Below are 16,878 nucleotides of genomic sequence, written 5' to 3'. Positions count from 1 at the left end.
GAGTCACAAGGCATGGTGGAGCATCCTCCACAAGCTGATAATCAGTTCAGGAGTCCCGTATTCATAGCCTTTCAGAAATCTCTCTAGCAAAAGCTAACTGCTAGGGCACACATTCTTTGCTAATTAATTATCTTATTATCTTAATTGCAAAATTATCTATACTTATGTGTAAAATTATATAAGAGCCACGTAAGGGCATTTTTGCTACTTTTAACCGCAACAAAGACTATCAGAAATAATGATTACAAGTTTCTCACACATATGATTATCTGATGACCGCAAACCAATACATACCATCTTTGAATTCTCCTTGTCCAGACTTCCTTGCTGTTCTCAGGCATTTCTTGCCAGTGTCACTCAATACACTGGGAGCAAGGCCAGGTCTAAAACCTCCCCCCATGACCCCCAAGTGGTTCAGTAAGCGTTCAAAGCACTGGGGTAGGGTTGCCAACCTCCAGATGGAGTCTCAAGATCTCCCAGAATTACAACCAATCTCTAGGTGACGGAGAACAATTCCCCAGGGGAAAATGGCAGCTTTGGAAGGTGGACTCTATGGCATTATACCCCGCAGAGGTCCCTCCCCTCCCCAAACCCTGCCCACTCCATGCTCCTCCTCTATATCACCAGGAATTTCCCAGCCTGGTGTTGGGCAACCCTAACTGGGGGACTGGGAAACTCAGATATTTATTTTCTTATTTACTTCATTTATACCCCACCTTTCTCCCCAGTGGGAGAAAGGTGGGGTGCCTCCACTTTAACCTCACAACAAAGAAAAATCTCCCCAATCTGAAATTGACTGGTCCATGACAACCTAAATCCATCAGAAAGAATGTAATTTACAAAAAAAAATTATACCAGGCTAAGAAAATACATTCACTTAATCCATTTTGTAAAGCCATGGCCAATATCAAAGGCTCCGAGAATAATAAATAAATTATATTTTCCGATGCAAATGATATGAGAGATGTTCACTTTTAGAAATATAGAGCTGGAAGGGACCTCAAGGGTCATCTAGTCCAGCCCCCTGAACTACCCCCCTGGACCTCCAGTAACCCTTGCTCTACGCCCAGAGGAAGGCAAAAAACCTCCAGGATCCCTGGCCAAACTTTTTGTTTGATATTTATTGGTACACACACACCATGCCCTATTTCAAATAAAGCTCATTTGGGTGCCCTTAATATAATTAGCAATACTATTTTGCAATCTGCTTGCTAGGGCTGTCAGGCAAATCTCAAAGTCCTGGTTCAAAAGTCAACCTGGCCATCTAGTTCGCACCTTCCCCTTCCTTTTCCAATCAGACCTGGCAACCCTAAATAGGCCTGCTCCTCTGATGCTGGAGAGAATAGGGATGCATCATGACTAGTATCCATTTTTACTAGTTTTACTAGTTTCTTAGGAATATACACATAATTATTATATTTATTATCTTTATTGAAGGAATATCGTCAGAAAATCTTTCAGCCACCTCCCTTCTGGTCAATCATTCTCAATTTCCCCCCATACATGAAGGCCTGGTTTCTAAAGAGAATAAAACAAACAGACAAACTAGAAGGCCTGATTGTGAAAGTGAATGGACTTCTGCATTTGCCCCTCCTGGGAGAGTCAGCGGTGGAGAGCAGAGGTAAGGAAGTCATTACCAAATCATGAAAAACAAACTCCTCAATTCATATATTATCTCCTAGGGTTGCCAAATCTGGGTTGGAGATTTGGGGGTGGAACCTGTGGGGGCTGACTCAGTGTGGAGTATAATGCCATAGAGTCCACCTTCTAAAGTGGCCATTTTCTCCAGGGGAGCTGATCTCTGTCGCCTGGAGATCAGTTGTAATAGTGAGAGATCTCCTGGGCCCGCCTGGGGGTTGGCAATCCAGCCCATGAGCCTCTGTCCCCACTTGAATGAGAGAGCTTCACAGCACGAAAACCAGTTAGGAAATCTGGTGTACACAGCTCAGCAGCCCACCCTCACCAAACTACGATTTCCAGGATTCGTTAGAAGTCATGACGGATAAATTGGTTGACGATTAAGATAGGTTAGCGTAGATATGCCTTAAATTTAAGCTGAAATTTCTAGCACAAGTACGATGGCTACCATTGCTATTACTGCAAGTTTCTTTTATCTATTCTGTTTCATTACAATTCATCTTGTTTAACATCAGTATCGGGTTTATTAAGTATTGTATAGGGCAAGGATGGGGAACCTCAGGCCCGGGGGCCGTATGCGGCCCCCAAGGACATTTTCTGAGGCCCTCGGGAGCTCCGGGGCCGGGGGTGTGGGGGGGGAGGCGTGGAGGTTGGGGCCTGGTTGCATGGGGCCAGCGTGCACAGGTGTGTGTGTGTGGGGAAAGGCTTTTCTTCTTTTTCGGGGGCGCCCTCCAGGCCTTCTCTGAGTGGTCTCCCCTGGGGTTGCCAACCTCCAGGTGGTGGATGGAGACCTGGAAACCGTAGTCTCCCCCCACCCCGGGAGATCTACACCTGGTTATGGCCCCCGAATAATGTTATAAATGCGCAAATGGCCCTTGGCAGGAAAAAGGTTCCCCACCCCTGGTATAGGGTATCTTATGATTTCTGCTAAAATTATTATAATCACTATTTAATGCTCATTATTATATCACTCGTCTTTTCTGTCTGGCTGTTTCACTCGCCGTCACCCCTCTGACGATTTCGGGTCTTTGGATTACGCGTGCCGTTTCCGACCGTCAGAGGTGGCCTTGCTCCCTCCCTGCGTTTCCCCTCGTTTTGCCAGAGTTTTCAGGGACCTGTTTTATCTCGATTTGAAACGCAGGGGGAGAGCGAGGCTACCTCTGAGGGTCGGAAACGGCATGCAAACGACTCAAAGTCGTCAGAGGGCTGACGGCGAGTGAAACAGCTATGCATAAAAGACGACTATTTACTGTTTATAACTGCTATTATCATTTATCGTTTATTATTTATCATATCATTGTTTATTATGTTATCTGTATACTCTTTCTTCTCTTTGTCTTTCGATATAGTTGTAATTGTTGTTTTGATATGGTTTTTCATTTTTCTTCTTTTTTCCCCCTGTTCTGTTTGCATCCATAAAAAATAAAATCTTAAAAAAAACATTTATCTCCTAGCAATCGTTTGAATCAGGGAGAGATGGCTGAAGCCCTTGTGGTGCCGTTACGCAGGGGATCAGCGTGGGCAGAAGCAAAATGGGATCTGGCGGGGTATGTTTCCTAAGCCGCTGACTTCTGGTGTAAGGTCGATTTTGGTGACTCCTGGTGCCCGCCTGAGGCAGAAGCTCTGCAGGATAGTGGTGACATATATGAAGAGTTCCATTCGGGCCAGTCCTTCGCCGAGACAGTTCCTCTTTCCTGTAGCAGAGAGAAAGAAAAACAGGAGGTGCCTTCAAGAAGCAAATTTTGCTTCACAAAGGCCTGCAGGATACCTGGACTGACTCCCGTTTCCTTCGCCTTGGGACATTTCATCCCTACCTGCCGAAAAGGGGATATCGGCTCCATTCTTCTTGAAAGCTCCTTTTTCATCCAGGAAGTGTTCCGGGTCAAACTGATATGGATTCTTGTATTGTTTAGGGTCACGTAACACAGAACTCAGGATGGGGAAGAGAGTGGTGCCCTGTCACAAAATCCAAAGACAAGAGCAATGTGATCAGTTTTCAGAGAGCCAATCACAACACAAGACACACTGCAAGTTTTCAAGTTCTCCAGGACCCTTCATCAGGCTGGATGTTAAAAAAAATGAGGAGGGTGGAGGGTAGGGTTGCCAACCCCAGGTTGGGAAATTCCTGGAGATTTGGGGATGGAGCCTGAGGAGGGCAGGGCTTGGGGAGGGGCCTTAGCAGGGATATGATGCCACAGAGCCCACCCTCCGAAGCTGCCATTTTCTCTACAGGAACTGATCTTGTCTGGAGGTTAAGCTAATAAAGAAAACAGCACAGTAACCAAATGTCAGAGAAATATGTACCCACTCTGTTATACAAAATGGACTCAAAACAAAAAACACTGAATGCAGGCTAGCAGATCATGTGAAATTGTTCATACCATGAGACATGGAACATGAAAATATTCAAAGTCCAACAGATATGGGAATATTTCTTGCCTTGTCTATAAGGACCCTTTGTACCTAACATTTTTCCTACGTGGAAGCAATTACAGTAGAACAAAAATTTTGCACACTGTTATGAATGAAATGCATTGCAGGAAATTTTAATGCTGGAAGTCCATGGATGGAGCCATTTGCTGGCTAATCCACATACTCACATGGGCATATTATGACCCAAAGGTTCTCTTCCTCCTTCCCTCTGTTGTCTCCTCCCCATTACTGAAATGGAGATTGTAGCTCTTGAGGACAGAGACTTCCATGTTGGCTTTAGAGGCCCTGTGCAGCCCATTTAGGGTTGCCAGCTCTGGCTTGGGAAATACCTGGAGATTTTGGGGTGGGGCCTGGGGAAGGACCTCAGCAGGTTATAATGCCATAGAATCCACCCTCCAAAGCAGCCACTTTCTCCAGGGGGACTGATCTCTGTGGTCACCTGTAATCCCAGAAGATCTTCAGGCTCCACTTGGAGGTTGGCAAACATGCTAATGACCTTCCACCTTCCCTGGTGAAACCTGTAGAACCCCAGATCAAGAAAGCCCCCTATGAGAACAAAGAGCCCACCACTCAATTAGCAGAGTGGTCTTGTCAGGCATGGCCTGAGAAAGGAATGCTGTGGTTTTCTCCAGCTGCTGGCCAAGGCCAGCTATAGCCCTGCAAACAACGTGCTTAGACTCAACTCTGTGAGAATGCCGGTAGTATCCTACCTCCTTGACAGCTCCTGGGAGGGGGGTTGCCATGGCATCCAGATCGACCCCGATTTGCCCTATGCTTCCATATATGCCCTGTACTGTGCTTATAGTTTCCATTAGTGTCCATTTGATTCTTAGCTTCTGTTAACCTGTGGATTTTCCAATAAATCAGCTTTCTTTGGACTATTCGTCTGTGGATGGCTGCTTATGGGATTATCATGGGACTAGAGCTTACAGGTCTGGAGCTATGGAATATATATATATATATATCAGCCCTTGGCAGTTCCAGATACCTTTGGGATGGTGAAGCCACGGATTTCAAAGTCCTCTTTGACCAAGCGGGTTAATCCTAAGGGGATGAGATCAAGGAATCTCTGGGCCTCATGAATGGTGGCTTCTGTATAGGGCATCCCAAGCCGGTCCTTCATGGAGGGAGCGCGGTCCCTACCGATTACTTGGTCTATCTCCTCATGGATCTTTGCTGTAAAGGGATTCATAAATGGGATGTGAACAAGAACCATCTTTCATACTTCCTTTCATATTATATTTTCATCTGGCAAATGGCTTTCCAGGAAATCTTGGTCATGCTGAAGGGGCTCCGAAAAGACTAATACGACTGAAAATGCCGTAGAATCCACCCACCAAAGCAACAATTTTCTCCAGGGGAAATTATCTCTGTAATCTGGAGATCAGTTGTAAATGTGGGAGATCTCCAGGCTGCACGTGGAGGCCAGCAACCCTAGCTCCAACCCTATGGTTCTTTGGTAAGCTCCAGGAAGCTACTTCAGTTTCCCAATGATGGACCAGCCGCCTGGGAATAAAGACCTAGTGGCTAAAGCACCCTCTTGTAAATGCAGTGATCTGGAGAAAGGCACGAGATGCGGTGGTGAGCTGACCTTGCACTGCTGGGTGTTCGACCAGGACCATGAGAGTGAATCTCAGGGTGGTGCTGGTGGTTTCCGTCCCAGCAATGAATATGTCGTAGCCAGTCATCATCAAGTTATCTCGGATAAACTCCGTCTGGGGGTTGTGCTTCTCCTGAAAACATAGGAAGAGTGGTGAAGAAGAAGATTGGGTTTTATAACCCTCTTTTCTCTGCCTTTTTAAGGAGTCTCCAAGCTGCTTACAATCACCTTCCCTTCCTCTCCCCACAACAGACACCTTGTGAGGTAGGTGGGGCTGAGATAGTTCAGAAAGAACTGTGATTAGCCCAAGGTCACCCAGCAGGCTGCATGTGGAGGAGTGGGAGATCAAACCCAGTTCACCAGATTAGAGGCTGCCGCTCTTAACCACTACACCACGCCGGCTCACCCATCATGCCATGGGACTGGCATCATGCTTCAGTTGCAAGTAGAGATGCCATCTCCGGCTTGGGAAATTCCTGGAAATTTGGGAGTGGAGCGTGGGGAGAGCAAAATTTGGGGAGTTGAGGGACCTCAGTAGGGTGTAATGCCATAGAGTCCCCCGTCCAAAGCAGCCATTTCCTCCAGGGGAACTGATCTCTGCAGATGGAGATCATTTGTAATTCCAGGAAATCTCCAGGCCACTATCTGGTGGTTGGCAATCCTACCCCCATACATGCACACAGACTGTGGATTTGATGGTCTGTCTGATTTTAAGACCCAGGTCTGCTCCCAATGTGCCAAGCTGGGCCCCGACTCACCCCATAGTCAGGTGCCTTCACTGACCAGAGCTCATCCATAGGGTTGCCAACCTCCAGGTGGTGGCTGGAGATCTCCCACTATTACAACTGATCTTCAGGTGACAGAGATCAATTCGCCTTGAGAAAATGGCTGCTTTGGAAGGTGGACTCTATGGCATTATACTCCGTTGAAGTCCCTCCCCTTCCCAAGCCCCACCCTCCTCAGGCTCCACCTGCAAAATCTCCAGGTATTTCGCAACCTGGAGCTGGCAACCCTACTCCTCCATGTCTTACCTGCTCCATTTTGATGAGGAAGCTGTCGATGAAGTCCCGGGGTGCATTGAGATCCAGGCTGTTCTCGTGGTTTTTAATCTTCTGGCATATGAAGTCTTGAACGCTCAACAGGTTTTTAAAAAAGGTTTGGTGAGGGCCTGGCAAATAGTCCATGATCCTGGGGAAGATATTGTAGAGCTGACAGAATGGAAGAACGGAAGAATGTTAGACCTGGAGAGGAAGCGCATTTTGCCTGCAACCAAGGCCAGACTGCAAGTCCTTCTCATCTTTCCACACTCCTCATCAGGAAAAGATTCTTGTGCTCCATCTTGCCACCTCCCCCCCCCATTCTCCTCTGTCGTAGGGCTGCCAACCTCCAGGTGGGGGCTGGAGATATCTCAAATTTCAACTGATCTCCAGGCTGCAGAGAGCAGTTGTTCCCAAAGAGGAAATGGCAACTTTTTTGGGAGGTGGGGACTCTATGGTATTGTCGCAGTAGCAATGATCTCATCCCCAGTACAAGGAGACACCTGTTTGCTAAGTCATCCTTTGCTTGCAGTTTTAGTTTTTAGCTGATATAATCGGGGAAAGTTTGGGAAAGTTTTAAAAGGTTATTTTGATGAGATAGTTTCTGGTCTTCTATCTAGCTATTTCAGATATGTTTTGATCATGTGATAAAGTAAACAGATGTGTTTATGCTGACTTGCTTATTACGATAGCCAATCAGGTACTTAGCAACAGTCACATGATTGTGATAAGTGACTTCAGAGATTGATCAGATAGATAAGTTTTGTTATAACTATGCATGAACCTGAGGACCAAATCAGATTTCCTTGGACTGAAGCTCAGAGATTGAAGGACCCTTGCTTGGTAAGAAATTAGGATCCTTTTGGCTTAACTGATATTCCAGGGTCATCTAGTCCAACCCCCTGCACAATGCAGGAAATTCACAACTACCTCCTCCCCACACCCTCCCCCAGTGACCCTTACTCCATGCCCAGAAGATAGGGGGGCTCCAGGATCCCCAGCCAAACTGGCCTGGAAGAAAATTGCTTCCTGGCCCCAAAGTGGCGAATGGCATTACCCTGGGCATATAAGAAAGGGCCATGAGAGCCGAACACTGACGCAACCCTTCCTGCCCTCCCTCTCATGATCTAAGTTCACAGAATTAGCATTGTTGACAGATAGTCATCTAAAGGTAAAGGTAAAGGTCCCCTGTGCAAGCACCGGGTCATTCCTGACCCATGGGGTGACGTCACATCCTGACGTTTCCAAGGCAGACTTTGTTTGTGGGGTGGTTTGCCAGTGCCTTTCCCAGTCATCTTCCCTTTACCCCCAGCAAGCTGGGTACTCATTTCACCGACCTCGACCTCGGAAGGATGGAAGGCTGAGTCAACCTTGAGCCGGCTACCTGAAACCAACTTCCGTTGGGATCGAACTCAGGTTGTGAGCAGAGCTTTTGACTGCAGTACTGCAGCTTACCCCTCTGCGCCACGGGGCTCCTGATAGTCATCTAGCCTCTGCTTAAAAACCTCCAAGGAAGGAGATGAGGTCCCTCCCCTCCTCAAACCCCACCTTCCTCCCAGGCGCCACCCCTAAAATCCCCAGGAGTTTCTCAGTCCAGAGTTGGCCACCCTACCAGGCTAACCCTACCCTAAATCTCCAGGAATGTCCAACCCTCTCTACTCTGTTGGCCTCTCTATTCTGCCAGCACGTTGGTGTTTTTACATCCCAGACTTTTGGCTTTCTGGAGTCCTCACCTGCCCAGCGACGGAGCTCTCGAGTTGGAAGGCATCAGTGAGGTAGCGGAGGATCTGGAGATACTTTGGATCCTGATAATCAAATCTTTCTCCAAGGAGGATGTGGCTGATCACATTGCCGGTAGCACAGCTGAAAAGGAGGGTAGGGTTGAAGGGCTGGCCTGGAAGAGTAAGGGACAACTGTCAATGGGGGGGGGGGATGTTCTCATTGTTGCAGCCACCACCCTCTACCAAGAGCATATTCACATGTTAAAAAGTACTCAGGCCACCATAAGGACTTTTGATCAGATGTGTGTTGGGTGTTCCTTGCTGGGAACTAAATTCCCAGGTGTGTGTAGATCCTTTTTTGGACTGGGACCACAGCATACAGGGAGAAGGGGATTCAGTCCCCCCACCAAAAAAAATGCCATTTTATTTATATACTAACTTTTCTTATAGCCTGCCTTTCTCACTGAGACTTAAGGCAGATTTTGAAATATTAACAACAAAGCAAATCAGACAGTTTAAGACTACCAATGAGCAATGCAGTAGGACTAAGGTTGCAAAAATAGAAGATGACACAGGTTAAAAAATAGTCTGAGACATAAGCAGTGCAGAAAATGGATTACGAAGGTAAAAAAGAAGGAAGCAAAACCGAGAGGATACGCACCATAAGCAATGTGATAGACTACAATCCTGTTCCTTTAAAAAAATAACCTCCCGAATTGTTCCATCATATTACAATTCTGAATGGGGTGGCACCCCCTTAAAGTAACAGGTCCGCCGTCTGGGGGATTTCTTGAACCCAGGTGGCAGCAGAGGCCAAGAGTGCCCTTCTACCAGCTTTGACTGACTAGCCAGCTGCAGCCTTTCCTGGGCAGAAAAGATCTGGCCACTGGTGCATGCCCTGGCCACAACTAGATTCAGTCAATCAGCCAGTTTTTATTTTATGGTCACTTGACCAAAAATAGACCATATCCAATCAGAAATAACATAAATTTGTAATAAAAACAGTATCAGTCAGTCGAAGAGTCCACAAAATAAAATATATCAATAAAATCCCATATCTAAAGAGTCAAGTAAGCTAACTTCTAAAATATTTATCTGTCAAATTTTACCTATTTGTGAATTACATCCTTTCGGGCCTTATATATAGCAACACAAAATTTGGCCACACATCTCGAAGTTTGTGAGTTACTATCTTCCAGTAGTCGTTGGATACAAGTTTTATCAGGTAGCCCTATATTATTTCTTAAAATTTCTTGGATAGTCTTAGATCTTAGCTCATGATGGAGAGGGCAGTATAAAAAGATGTGTTCGCGGGTCTCAATTTCTTCACCATTGCACGGGCAGACTCTCTCGGAAAGAGGAATTTTTAAATATCTGCCTTCTAGGACGGCCGATGGCAAAGCTCCACATTGGGCTAACATGAAAGCCCTTCTAAATTTGTTAACCTCCAGTGTCATCAGATATGGGGCTGCCGTCATCAGGTGTCTGAGCTTCTGTGAGGCTATGACCTTGCGAGGTCATGCTTGTGCCTTATAGATTATACGGAAATCTGTGAACTCAAAGTTAAAAATTAAATACAAGATATCTTCAATAGGTGCAAGAATGCTGCCATTTGGATGTTGACTGGGGTGGGTCGTAGGGGCCAAATCACTCCAGTTCTAGCTCTCCTAAGCTGGCTCCCAATATGTTTCTGGTGGGGCTTCCAAGGCCGTGCTGGGGCATCCCCCATCGCTGGCTCCTTTCCCCACCACCACTACTGTGGCTGGTGGGAGGAAAATAATCTGGAAAAACTGCCATCGGTGACAGTTTTACTGTACAATTTCCAGGCTTGATGTCAGTTCCAGGTTTTTCCCAGAAGTGATGTTATCCTGTTGCCAATGGCACCCCCCCTTCCAAGTCTCTGCCCCCTGTTCTCCCACTAGCAGCCAGGTCCTGCCCCCGTGCCAGGCTCCACTCCCTGCTAATGAAATCTGCTACCCAACAGGCACCCAGTCTGGTTTCCCGGGATTCCCTCACCAACCTTTCTTGGCCCGGAGTTCCTTCATCAGGTGCTCGGCCTCCTCCTGGATATGCTCCTCGATGCTCTTCTTCCCCATCCCAAAGTTCCTCAAGGTCATGAGGGAGAAGCGGCGGAGCTCCAACCAGCGCTTGCCATTGGACATGCCCACCCCTGGAGAAGACCAGCAGAGCAATGAGGCCATACTGTTCCTCTACTTAAAGACCGATGGATTCACATTCTAGCTGTATCTGAAGAAGTGAGCTGTGGCTCACGAAAGCTCATACCCTGCCAGAAAATATTTTTGTTAGTCTTTAAGGTGCTACTGGACTCTTGCCCTTTTTGACTAATGAGGCCAGAGTTTGTCTCGCAAGACACAGAAGCCAGCGGAACAGCTGCAGACAGAGGTACCTGCAGACAGGAGCAGCTACAGAGAGTTTTTGCAGCGGGGGGGAGTGAGCTCTGCCTTCCACCTCCTGCCTTCGCTCTTCAAGAAACTATCTACTGCTGCTTCCGCACAGAGGATTTGCTCTGCCCTGGCTTTCTAAAGCAATTTATGCAGGGGTATTTAGCTCGCGATCCCTGCCGGACTGCTTCGAGGCTTCCTTTGCATTATTCATGGGCCATGTGTGCATGGGAGGTTTTGCCTCGGATTTGCCGCTCTCTAGATGCACGTTTTTCCCATCCGAATTCTCAAAACTCTGCATGGAGGCTTTTGAGAATTCGGATGGGGGAAAATGTGCACCTAGAGAGCAGAAAATCCAGGGCAAAACCTCCCATTTATAAATGGCCATGATTTTACCAACTTTTAGAAGTCACTTCGCTCCCACCTCGTTTCCCCCCCCACACCGCAGTTCTAGGATGCTGTTTTATAACAAATTTAAATTCTGTTGGGATTCAGTGCGAGTTCCATTTCTGTCAGGGCAGTTAAAGGGTTAACTTGTTTACCTCCATAGTTTAGATTGTCTCAAGGTGATGGCACAAGAGACAGATGTAAGTATTCTATTGGCTGGAAAATCGCCATTGCAAACGTGCAGAGAGTCACGAAGTCAGAACTGCTTTTATGACCCTGTTCTTTTGTTTAAGGTGTAACTTTGGGGCAGGGTGACCAGTTGCTTTTTCAATCTCAAACAAGCAAGATGCCTGCTCTCAGCCCTCATGGGCTAAGAGACAGACAAAAGGGATTTAAGCCTTAGAGCTTGCTAATACTTTTAGCAAGACTTATAGGGAACTAGATAGAAAGATGTTAATTGTTTTATCCAAGTTTCCCTTCCTAATTTTAGTACCGTAAAGGATTTTTGTTTGATTAAGAAACAGGTCTTTGACTCTGTTTTATTGTGTGCTTGACCTGAATTCTTTCTAACTGCAATCACGATTCATTGGGCCTCTATAGATTCCAACAAATTCTGCTTTGAGGCAAGAGCGAGGCAAATCCCCGCCATTTCCATACACGGTCCTAATTTTGGGGTTTCTCTTCCCATGCTAGGGTTGCCAGGTCCCCACTTACCTTCAAAGGGTAAGCCCTTCAAAGCCCTGGTGTGTGCACGCTCTGAGAGATCAGAGCGCGCGCACAGCAGGGCTTGGGGGAAGGCTGCAGCCTCCCTTTCCATGCTGCAAGCCCGATCGGGACAGGGGACTGATCTCTGCAGCCTGGAGATCAGTTGTAATTTCGGGAGATCTCCAGACCCCACTTGGTGGTTGGCAACTTTGCCCCATGTGCACGCCCCATTCATTGCAGCCTGCTGATTCTCCTTCTGTAGGCTAAGAGAGTTTGACATTTCATATGAACTAAGTGCCTCGTTATTATAGCAAGATCTCCAAAAAGGAAGCCTCTGCAGTTCAAGGGACTGGAGGAGTCTTTCCAGTACCGACATTTCCAAAACAACAGTTGTGTCACACCTTCGTCTTCTGAGGTAGGGTTGCCAACCTCCAGGTGGTGGCTGGCGATCTCCCGCTATTACAACTGATCTCCAGGCAACAGAGATCAGTTCACCTGATGGGCTAGAGGAACTATGTCGGTTCCTCAGCTAATTCCACCATCGACTGGAACTGGGCAAAATTGAAAGTACCGCACAGGCAGAAGCCATACCAAGGCCTCTGTTGGTCTTATCAGCTGATGGGATGCTGCCTCGCTGGGTGAATTCATCTCCACGATCAACCAGAACTTCCTTCACGATGTCATAGCCATGGAGGACAACTGCTTGGTCTGAGCCGAAATACACCGTGAACACTGGCCCGTATTTTTCACTCATCTGTATAGATAAAGTAGGATATAGGCAATTATAAAGAGCTGAAAAGATACCTCAGGGAGTATCATAGAATCATAGAGTTGGAAGGGACCACCAGGGTCATCTGTTGCTATCCAAATAACTTTATTTTCTTTGCTAAAAATGTGTTTTCTGTTTTCAACCCCCTCCCCATCTCTCAGGTACAAAATCTAAGATTTGTATGTTAAGATAGCCCTGGGGGAGGGGAAAGCAGTTCACACACACCCTCTCTCACACCTGTATTGGATATTAACTTCATTACTCGAATCCAGTATTTTTTATGACAGGACTAATTTCCCCCCCTTAAAGTCAGTGGGTAATTTTCCTTATGGAAAACTTAACATTTAAAAGTTGAAATACCTAAGTTAATAAGCAAATAAAATGTTAGTATTTGACCAACTAAGTTATAAATGAAGCATTTTATATTGTGAAAGCAATAAAATAACTTCAGGCTTGACAAACGAGTACACATTGTATATATTTCCATTTCCCCCCAATTTTCTTTTTTTCTCTCTAGGGGATGGGGGGCAGAAAAAAATCACATTTTTGCATAGCTTCAGATTTTCTGGAACGTTTACATCTCTGATCCTCACTACAAGGGTACCCAATTAGTTTTCATGGCAGTGTGATGATTTGAATCCAGGTCACCCAGATACTAGTCTGACTCTCTAACCCAGGGGTCCCCAACTTTTTTGAGCTTGGGGGCACCTTTGGAATTCTGATATAGTGTGGTGGACACAGCCACAAAATGGCTGGCATAAAATGGCTGCTGCAGGAGGCGGAGCCAGCCACAAAATGACTGAAGGAGGCAGAGGCAGCCACGAGATGGCTGCTGCAGCTTACTTTCATTCACACAGTGAAGATCCTTGTGCGGTGGTGGCAGCTGCTGCCAAAGCAACACTTTTAAAAAATCTGCTTGGCCAACCACATCTCCAATGCTCAATCGGAAGCCTTGCTGGGCAAAAGCCCTTCCTGTTGCTACCCTCTTTCTAAAACCACTTGGCGGGCACCAGAAAAGGTGTTGGCGGGCACTATGGCATCTACAGACACCACGTTGGGGACCCCTGCTCCAACCACTATACCTACGATTGCCAACCTCCAGGTACTGCTGAGTTAAAGATGCACTGGTACTAACTTGAGTATGCACTGATACTAACTAACATGCACTTTCATTGAGCAGCCCAGCCAGGAGCAAGAAAACCTTGTTAAAAAAGCTTGAGCGTTGTCTCTGTTCCAAGTGGAGAGCTGAAGAAGCCGCCCACGGGGGCGGCGAAAACGCAAAGCATCCGGACGGCGTTCCGCCCCATCTTCTCCTGTCCCCCAGTCTTCTGTCCCTCTGAAGCAAGCAAAGGACTAGATATTTATGAACTTTGATAGAGTCCACCTGACCATATATTGAGACTTATTTATTGACTTGAATTTTTTAGATTGTTCGAGTTAGATATTTTGATAAGTTTCCTTTCCAACACTTATTTGCACTTTCACGTTGTATTTGTCCAATATATGTTTTTGCAAGTTGATTGCACGAGCCCTGTACTATTGTTTGTTCTCAACCTCCAGGTACTAGCGGGAGATCTCCTGCTATTACAATTGATCTCCAGTCGATAGAGATCAGTTCCCCTGGAGAAAATGGCTGCTTTGGCCATTGGACTCTATGGCACTAAAATCCCTCCCCGAACCCCGCCCTCCTCATTCTCCGCCTCCAAAGCCTCCCGCTGATGGTAAAGAGGGACCTGGCAACCCTAACTATACCACATTCACAGTGGGTAGCCGTGTTAGTCTGTCTGCAGTAGTAGAAAAGGGCAAGAGTCCAGTAGCACCTTAAAGACTATCTGAAGTCCAGATAGCACCTTAAAGAAGTGCACCTTAAGGTCCAGTAGCACCTTAAAGAAGTACCTGAAGAAGTGAGCTGTGGCTCACGAAAGCTCATACCCTACCAGAAAATATTTTTGTTAGTCTTTAAGGTGCTACTGGACTCTTGCCCTTTTCTACTATACCACATTTGCTCTGGTGGGCTGCTGAGGATCAGATGCAAACTGAGCTGAGCAGCGTCTGTGGTGTGGGCCGGGCTACAGAGCTGCTTGGTCCAGCTCCCACCTGGCTCGGAATAGCAAGGATGGTTCTGGGAGGCAGCAACGGGTAAACCGAAGCACGCCATCCCCACCACAGGTCCGGCCTGAGCTGAGGGACCCTCCTGCTGCTGCCAGCACACAGAGTCCTGCTTGTCTCGGCTCATTTCCAGGCCGTTTCCCCGGTCCTCCCCAGAGTCAGTCATAGAGTCCTGGGGCTAGAGCTAACAGCAGAGGGGTTCCTGAGGAAATTGGGGTCAGGGCAAGGTGGGACCTGGAGATCTCCTAGAACAGTGATGGCGAACCTTTTAGAGACCAAGTGCCCAAACTGCAACCCAAAACCCACTTATTTATCGCAAAGTGCCAACACGGCAATTTAACCTGAATACTGAGGTTTTAGTTTAGAAAAAAACAACTCATACATTAACATTTGCAACTCTCTAGATGTGCTGGGGCGACGGTGTGAGTGCCTACAGAGAGGGCTCTGCATGCTCCCTCTGGCACGCGTGCCATAGGTCCGCCACCACTGTCCTAGAATTACCGTTGATCCCTATAGACTACAGAAATCAGTTCCCCTGGAGAAAAGGGCAGCTTTGGAGGGTAGACTCTATGACATTGTACCCCGCTGAGGTCCTTCCCCTCCCCAAACCCTTCCCTTCCCAGGCTCCCCCTCCCAAATTTCCAAGAATTTCCCACCCTGGTTAGCAACCCTAAGTGAGAGATGTGTGAAATGGCATAGCCTTACGCGCTTCAGAGATGCTGCAACGTTGGTGGTCTTCAGCTGAAGCAGGTTCCCGACGAAGGGCAGGGGTGTCGGGCCAGGGGGAAGGTTCTTCTTCTTGGTCCCTTTCTGCCATGCTGCCAGGAGGAGCAGGCAGGCGAGGCTGAGGAGGAGGAAGGCCGAGGTGTTCCACAGGAGATCCATCACCGCTATCCGCTGTGAGCAAAAGTCGGGTGTTTATATCACTTCTAAGAGCAGCACAATTGGCATTCTCAATAGCTAGGTAGGGAGATTAGCATTCAGCCTCCTCCAGGTTAATAATCTTTATATAATCTTTGGAACTTGGACCAGAGTTGGTATGGTTGTTTGGCAGAATTCATCGCGCACTCCCTGTCACAACTTGTCCGTTGGGGTCATCTAGGGAGATGGACTATGTTCTCAGCCTATGGGTGAAGTCATCGGTTAGAATCATAGAGTTGGAAGGTACCACCCCTGCTCAAGGCAGGAATTTCACAACTACCTCCCACACACACACCCAGTGACTCCTACTCCATGCCCAGAAGATGGCCAAGATGCCCTCCCTCTCCTGAACTGCCTCTCGTGATCTGCCTAAGGTCATAGAATCAGCATTGCTGACAGATGGCCATCTAGTCTCTGCTTAAAAACCTCAAGGGAAGGAGCGCTTACCACCTCCATGATGGTGGTGGTGGGGGGGGGACAATGAGCGTGCTGGCCCATAACCTGTAGGATTTTGTTGGGTTTTGTTATGCCCAAATCCTTGTTAATTTATTAGAGTGCACAAAGGCTACGGTGCACAGAGAAGCCCATCCAAACCTCTGTATGTGCCAGAAGAAAATTTGCTTGGAGCCTTATGTCTGTTCAACTAACATACTTCATTTATTGTGCAAGCACCAGGTCATTCCTGACCCATGGGGTGACATCACATCCCAACGTTTACTAGGCAGACAATGCCTACGGGGTGGTTTGCCAGTGCCTTCCCCAGTCATCTTCCCTTTACCCCCAGCAAGCTGGGTACTCATTTGACCGACCTCGGAAGGATGGAAGGCTGAGTCAACCTTAAGCCGGCTACCTGAAACCAACTTCTGTCGGGATCGAACTCGGGTCGTGAGCAGAGCTTTTGGCTGCAGTACTGCAGCTTAACACTCTGCACCACGGGGCTCATTTGTCGTAGGAACTCCATTTCTGGACAGTATAGAGAAAAATATAGTTCTCTATCTATTCTAACTAACTAGGATGGAGGGAGATCCAGGACTTGCGTGGGAAGATGGAGAAGTGTGTGTGTGTGAGTGGAGGTGTGGAAGAAGCAGGAAGGAAGGAATTTTCCCTGAGAGTAGCAATCTACACATCAAAGGATAGTCCAGAGCAGTAGAGAAAG

At 47.2% G+C, this 16,878-nt stretch overlaps 1 protein-coding gene across 1 annotated transcript; it reads right to left on the bottom strand.

Moving 5' to 3' along the window:
* Nucleotides 1-3,148: 3,148 nt before the first annotated feature.
* Nucleotides 3,149-15,686, bottom strand: LOC130484378 (cytochrome P450 2C19-like). Its single transcript, XM_056857349.1, has 9 exons — nucleotides 15,507-15,686; nucleotides 12,515-12,677; nucleotides 10,450-10,599; nucleotides 8,442-8,602; nucleotides 6,703-6,879; nucleotides 5,663-5,804; nucleotides 5,060-5,247; nucleotides 3,453-3,594; nucleotides 3,149-3,332 (listed from the first exon to the last, which is right to left on the bottom strand). The coding sequence occupies exons 1-9, from the start codon at nucleotides 15,684-15,686 to the stop codon at nucleotides 3,151-3,153; spliced, it is 1,485 nt and encodes a 494-aa protein (XP_056713327.1). The 3' UTR covers nucleotides 3,149-3,150.
* Nucleotides 15,687-16,878: the final 1,192 nt, after the last annotated feature.

The sequence above is a fragment of the Euleptes europaea genome, chromosome 11 (genome assembly GCF_029931775.1).
Source record: "Euleptes europaea isolate rEulEur1 chromosome 11, rEulEur1.hap1, whole genome shotgun sequence".
NCBI classification, from domain to species: domain Eukaryota; kingdom Metazoa; phylum Chordata; class Lepidosauria; order Squamata; family Sphaerodactylidae; genus Euleptes; species Euleptes europaea.
The sequence above is the reverse complement of the archived record's forward strand: the minus strand, read 5'-3'. Positions and strand labels throughout refer to the sequence as shown.